At 37.3% G+C, this 7,216-nt stretch overlaps 1 protein-coding gene across 1 annotated transcript; it reads right to left on the minus strand.

Moving 5' to 3' along the window:
* Positions 1–2,881: 2,881 nt before the first annotated feature.
* Positions 2,882–3,322, minus strand: LOC112012609 (uncharacterized). The gene has a single exon (XM_024044985.1). It carries the CDS (start codon positions 3,320–3,322, stop codon positions 2,882–2,884), a length of 441 nt encoding a protein of 146 aa, XP_023900753.1.
* Between the last annotated feature and the right edge of the window lie 3,894 nt (positions 3,323–7,216).

A 7,216-nucleotide genomic window follows, 5' to 3' on the forward strand; every position in this document is an offset into this window, starting at 1 on the left:
AAGATGCTTGAAATTGATGGGGTTTTGAAAGAAATTGATTTTGGGTTGAAAGGGGTTCGAAGGAAGTTGAGCGAGGGAAATGTGTGTGATTTGAAAAACTCTCACATCTACACATAAGCTTTCGCGAGACGCTTTAAGTCGCGAAACAGTCGCGATACCTTCTGTCTGAATTTAAAAAAATTCAGTTTTTGCCAAACAGCATTTCGCGAGATGCTGTTGGTCACGAGACAGTCGCGAGACAATCGCGAGAGTGTCTGTGTGAATTTGCAAAATGTTTATTTCCCTCAGACACTTTTCACGGGAAGCTCTAAGTCACGAGATTCTCGCGAAACAACCCCTGAACTAGATTTTGATGAAAAACTCAAAACTGCATTTTGACCAAAAATTAGACACACAAAAGCATAAAATCACTTTCAAAAACATAGAAAACACTCAAAATCTTTTTGGGTTTGATCAACATATACTTGAGCATACACATCACATTTGAACATATACAATCACATAAATGAGATAGGCATTAATTGAATCAAAGTCTTGTGTGTTGTGTGTGAGTATCAAATGTAGAATAATCCTTAGACCAGAGCGAAACTTCAATGATCAATTCAATCAAGTCATACACAACTGATACGAAATCAAGTGGACTATCTCCATTACAAAAATGAGTATATATGACCTCCCACAAGAGAATGATTACATAACTTAGAAGCTTTTCATTTGGCTTCTGCATAAATTATAAATTGATTACATTTGATCCATTTTGGATGATACATCTCCCTTTTTGAGATCGGTGCATGATATTTTTGATATATCAACATTTAGAAATAACCTTTGGCTTTTTGAGCACCATACATTTCAAAACACAAGTTGCTTTCCCTTTTTTCTAGTCAAATACAAGTATGTGCGACAGGCTTTTGCAGTTCGATATCTCTTTTCACTTTGAGATTTACATATAGTGAGCTCTTTTGTAAAAACATAAAAATAAAGTGGGAAGAGATATAGACACAAGTCTATGCAAGTATCAAGACCATCAAGACTATTGACCAATCATTTATGACAAACTTGAAGATTTATTTACAACAATCACACATAGTTTTCAAGATTTCTTCCGCCCAGATAAATGTGTATATAAATACAAGCTAAGCTCGAAAATGCACTATGCCATTAGTACGAAGATACTAGGCCAAACTCACATGAGATATACATAAAACAAGTGATCAAATTTTTTGAAGATTTTTCAACTTTTTACGGGTTTTTGAATTTTTGAACACACTCAAAAATAGAACAAAACAAAAACAAAGCAAAAACTTGAAAAAGAAACAAGCAATCAAATGCGACATGTGAAACCTTAACAACAAATATGCAAAGTGAACAAAGAAGGTCCACACACAGAGATAGAGCTCAAGGAATGATACCGAAATCGATGGTCTTACGCACAGATTCAAACTTTGGACCATCAAGAGGTTTAGTAAATATATCTGCCTTCCGGTTGTTAGTGGTGATGAACTCCAAATACACTGTCTTTTCCTTCACCAAATCTCGAATGAAGTGGTACCGAATCTCGATATGCTTTGATTTCAAGTGTTGGACTAGATTCTTTGATAGATTTGTGGCACTTGTTATCACAGAACACACACATAGTATTTTGAGTGATTCCATAATCATGTAGAAGCTTCTTCATCCATAATAATTGTGCACAACAACTTGCTGTTGCAATGTATTCAGCTTCAGCCGTTGAAAGAGAGACTGAATTCTACTTTTTTCTCATCCATGACACCAAGTTATTTCCAAGATAAAAACACCCACCGAAAGTGCTTTTTCTATCATCAATACATCCGGCCCTGTCAGCATCAGAATATCCAGCTAGGCATTCATTCGAGCCTCTTGAATACCAAATTCCATAATCGGATGTGCCATTTATGTAGCAGATAATTCGTTTGACCGCAGTCAAGTGTGATTCTTTGGGTGCTGCTTGGAATCTAGCACAAACTCCAACATTGAACGCTATGTCTTGTCTGCTAGTAGTGAGATATAAGAGACTACCGATCATGCTTCGATAGAGTGCTGGATCCACTTCTATACCTACTGCATCACGACTCAGTTTTGCTGAGGAAATCATGGGAGTGGAAGTGTGCTTCTTTGAGTCTAGGCCAAATCGTTTTACAAGATTTTTGGCATATTTCTCTTGAGAGATGAATATCCCATCATCTCGTTGTTTCACTTGAAGCCCTAACAAGTAGTTTAGCTCTCCCACCATGCTCATCTCAAACTCCCTTTTCATTTCTTCTGAGAATTCATGAGCTAGATGATTGATTGTGGATCCAAAGACAATGTCATCCAGGTATACCTAAGCAACAATGAGATATTTCTCATCTCTTTTGACAAACAAAGTTCGATCAGCTTGACCTCTCATGAAACCAAGATCTAAAAGATATGTGGTGAGGCGATCATACCAAGCTCTCGGTGCTTGATTTAGCCCATATAATGCTTTCTTCAGCCTTAACACATGGTCAGGAAAATGAGGGTCTTGAAACCCTTTTGGTTATTCCACAGACACTTCTTCATTTAAAAATCCATTCAAGAAAGCACTCTTCACGTCCATTTGATACAACTTGAAGTTCATAATGCATGCTATGGAAAGAAGAATTTGGATTGACTCTAATCTTCCAACCGGTGCAAAAGACTCATCAAAATCTATGTCTTTAACTTGAGTATATCTTTGAGCCACCAATCTCGACTTATTTCGAACAACTTCATCATCTTCATCAGTTTTGTTCTTGAAGATCCACTTGGTGCCAATGACATGTGTATCCTTGGGCCATGGTACCGGCTCCCATACATCATTTCTAACAAACTGGTGCAACTTTTGGTGCATGGACTCTACCTAATTCTTATCCTTCAATGCTTCCTCCACTTTCTTTGGTTCAAACTGAGCAAGATAGCAGTTGTATGTCACATGATTCACAATATAAGCTCGTCCTTTTCTCAGCCGAAGTCCTTCATCTAAGTCACCAATGATATTGCTTGAGGGATGATTAAGGATTACTATTGATGATGGTCTTTTGGAAGTGGAAGGTTCCTCGTCATGGGAGATTGGAGGTTGAACTTCCGGAGGGGTGAGTGGATGAGGAGATCCTTGAGTTGATCTAGTCACCCTTCCTGGTATGGGAGGTGTAGACTCCTCTTTCGGTGATTCTTTCTCAGCATTTTCACCTTGAGACATTTCATCGTCTTGCTCATTCTTCTTAAGGGTTTGGCCTTCACCCTCATCATCAATACCTTTTTCAGAGATAGTGTCATCGATGATCACATTTATTGATTCCATCTTCGTCTTTGTGCGCTTGTTATACACTCTATATGCTCGGCTATTTGTGGAGTAACCTAGGAATATCCCTTCATCACTTTTAGTATCAAATTTTCTAGGATTCTCCCTATCATTGAAAATGTAGCACTTACTTCCAAATGTTCGAAAATATTTCACTTTTGGTTTCTTCTCTCTCCATATTTCATATGATGTCTTCTTAGTTCCTGCTCAGAAATAAATTCTATTTCTAATGTGACATGATGTATTCATAGCTTCAGCCCAAAACTTCTGTGTAATGTTTTTGTTGAGTAACATTACTCTAGCCATTTCTTGGATCACCCAGTTCATTCTTTCAACCATCCTATTCTATTGTGGAGTTTTTGCAGCTAAAAATTCCTTCTTAATGCCATGTTCATTGCAGAATACTTCAATCTTAGCATTTTCAAACTCTTTCCAATGATCACTTCCGATTATAACTATGGGAACTCCTTTTTCATTCTGCAGCCTCTTGCATAACCTTTCCAACTTATCACATGCTTCTGACTTCTCCCTAAGAAAGTCCACCCAAGAATATCTTGATAAATCATCGACAACCACCATTATATAGCGCTTTCCACCCATGCTTTATGTTCTAGTTGGACCCATCAAATCCACATGTAGTAATTCCAAGGGACGAGAAGTAGCAACTACATTTACTTTAGGATGACTTGACTTTGTTTGTTTTCCCAATTGAAATGGACCACACACATTCTTCTCAATTTTTCCAAACTTTGGTAAACCAACCACAACTTCAAGCTTCGAGACTTTTGCTACCTATTTGTAATTAGCATGTCCAAGACGTTGATGCCACAACTCCAAAAGATTCACTCGAGCACTCCTAAATGCTATGCTTGGTTTAGGAATGACTCTATAACAATTGTCGGTGGTCCTTAGTCCTTTCAAAACTTGAACACCTTTTTCATTCAGAATTAGACACCCTTTCATTGAAAATTGGACAAGGAAATCTTCATCACAAATTTGAGTGATACTCAACAAGTTCACTTTTAATTCCTTAATTTACAACACATCAGTTAATAACGGCAGTCCTGGTATATCCACGGTTCCCTTGCCAAGAACTTGTGAGTGACTACCATCCCCAAATGTCACGAAACCATCTTCCTTCTCTTTGAGATTTTTGAACAAAGACTTATCTCCTATCATATGCCTTGAACAACTGCTGTCAAGATACCACAAACATGAATTAAATACTTTCAAAGCAGTATGAACAGAAAGGCTAGCATGTGAGATACATTCTTGACCATGAAAGGACATTTCGTTTTTCTTAGCTTTACTCACAGATTAGTGTAACTCCCTTTTCAAACAATATATTTTGTCACTCAAGTGTCTATTCCTTCTCTTATGTTCATCAATTAAGGAATTCGACTCACACAAGCTATTATGAATATCATAATTCCTATTAACTAAAGATTTCAACATGTGTATAAAGATTCTAGCATGTTTCTTAGATTTGAATAACTCTAAAAGATCATTACTAGAACATTCTCCAAATATGCTCATATAGTCATTTTCACAAACACCTTTACTATGCTTCATGTTGGCCTTAGCCAAATCACTTTTCATATCATACCAAGGGGTCTAGGATCACACTCAGGTATATAAACCACAGTGAGTGTACCCACTCTGATACCAATTGAAAGCTCGAAAAATTGTTGAAAACACACGAGCTGTTTAGACCCCCAAATAAAGGTTACGGCTTGGTTGATTTTACACTAACTTAATACTAAGTGCGGAATAGTGTAAACACAAGTGTATAAACAAGACAACTACTCTAATCCATATTTAAAGCAACCCAGCAATAAAAATGAAATGAATAAGAGTAGAGAAAAGAGATGCAAACACAGATAACACTGAGATGTGTTATCGAAGAGGAAACCGAGGAATTCGGTGAAAAACCTCTCCACCACCCTCCAAGTGGAAAACGATCTACTAGACAATCAGTTGGGATACAAGAGTGAGCAAGAGGCCCTCCAAGCCTAATCTACCATTTGTACCTAAGCCTTCCAAGCTCCTACTCTAACAAGGCTTCTCGAAACTGTGTCTTGCCTAGTTCTCTGGATCCCGCAACAAGCTCCATATTACATCTGTCATTCTAGATTTCTTTTAATGCTTCCCAGCAGCACCAAAACTTCATTTGACACTCTCAAAGGGTGTGGTAAGTGTTTGGACTATCAACCTCTCAATGACATGGAAATAGAGAGGTAGGAGATAAGGAATTTCCACTAGCAAATGTGTAGAGGATTGTGGGTATGACAATCTCTAATTCTCTAGGTGTTTGGCTAGGGTTTTCTCTCAGAAGTGCTCCTTGACATTTGTGGGTAATGTGAGTATAAATAGTGTAGGCACAGAAAGTGTATATCAGACTGGACAAGCTGCAAAGCAGTATGCCTTACAGTGTCTCGCGGGAAGGCCTTACCTGCGAGATATTCACAAGACATAGTTGTCTCCATCTGGCCTGACTCTTCGCATTACAGCACGTGTAGGGCACATGATTCATTTCGCGGGTAGCTAAGTCGCGATATACCCGCGAGAAATTTTTAGTCTTCAAATGCTTGAGTCTTCACACACACTCTCTCTATCACACAACCCTTACAGAGAAATTCCACAATAAATACATGGTACAACAGATTGAATATAATTACAATCAAATTTGGCATGGAATATAAGCCAACAAAACAAATAGTTGTAAATAACAACTTTACAGACTTGACAGTTGAGACCTGACATTGCGGTTAGAAATGTGGTTTACGTTCCTAAATGAATGTACGGCATTTTTTTTTCTTCAAAATTGGTGTTTTTAGGGCCGTTTCTTGGGTTCCTATATCTGAACATATCAATTAAGCCAGAATGCACCACTCATACTCCTAGAAATGTGTTTTTCATGGTTTTATTGGCCACCTAGGATGCACCACTCATACTTCTAGATCTTACATAATGGTTGGACATGACATGAGAAAAAACAGTTCCCAACTTTTTGAGAGTTCACCAGCTAGCAGATTTGTTAAAAAGGTTCTTGCTGAAAAATATTTCTTAAGACTTACAGCAATTGTCACCTGCTATCTACCAAAATCATATCAATAATTCTTCAATTCAACAATGTACAATGGAATTATTCAACAATGTTGCCAGAAGATATTTATTAGTCCTCACAAGAGATAGCATCTTCATAATTTTATGATTTACACCTCTATCACCTTTTAAGTTTTAAACTAGTGGAATTACATCTGTCCTACACACCAAGCACTAACTTCTAACCACGCCCAAAAAAAAAAAAAAAAAAAAAACACTAATTGAAGAACAAAAGAAAGAGGTGAAAAAGGAGGGTAAAAAAACAAAAAAAAAAAAAAAAAAGGAAGAAGAAAAAGAAGGCAACGTTCAAACCAAGAAATGAAAAGAAAAAAGAAAAAAAAAGGGGGGGGGGAGGAAATGTCCCCAAGATAGCATAAAATAAAATAAAATAAAAAATTAGACGAATTGGCCATATGCAAGTGCACATGGGCATTTTTGTTTATTAAATAGTCTCATTTTTTTCCTTTCAGTTTTCTCTCTAATTTGGGGATAAAACTTTTTGATAGGCCCAGGGAGAAAACACCTAGGCTCCCCCATTTATTTTCTTCCTCCCACCCAACCAAACACACTTCAAAAATTTTTACTTTCCATTTTCTCTCCAAAGTTTTTCATCAACCCTATTTTACCTCCAAACAAACACACTTTAAGACTAATACGTACACAAGGAAATTTTAAGAGAAGTCTAGGGGTAGATGCCCCATCGCTCCACTCCAGCTCCGCCCCTAACCATCCAAGGGAATGGATTTAACATTGTTCAAAATTAATGTCTTTGTATCATCCCTCCCCAAT

The sequence above is a fragment of the Quercus suber genome, unplaced genomic scaffold (genome assembly GCF_002906115.3).
Source record: "Quercus suber isolate HL8 unplaced genomic scaffold, Cork oak 2.0 scaffold_505, whole genome shotgun sequence".
NCBI lineage: Eukaryota > Viridiplantae > Streptophyta > Magnoliopsida > Fagales > Fagaceae > Quercus > Quercus suber.

Coding starts and splice junctions, on each gene's coding strand:
- LOC112012609 (XM_024044985.1), bottom strand. CDS start 3,322: ATGGAATCAATAAATGTGATCATCGATGACACTATCTCTGAAAAAGGT.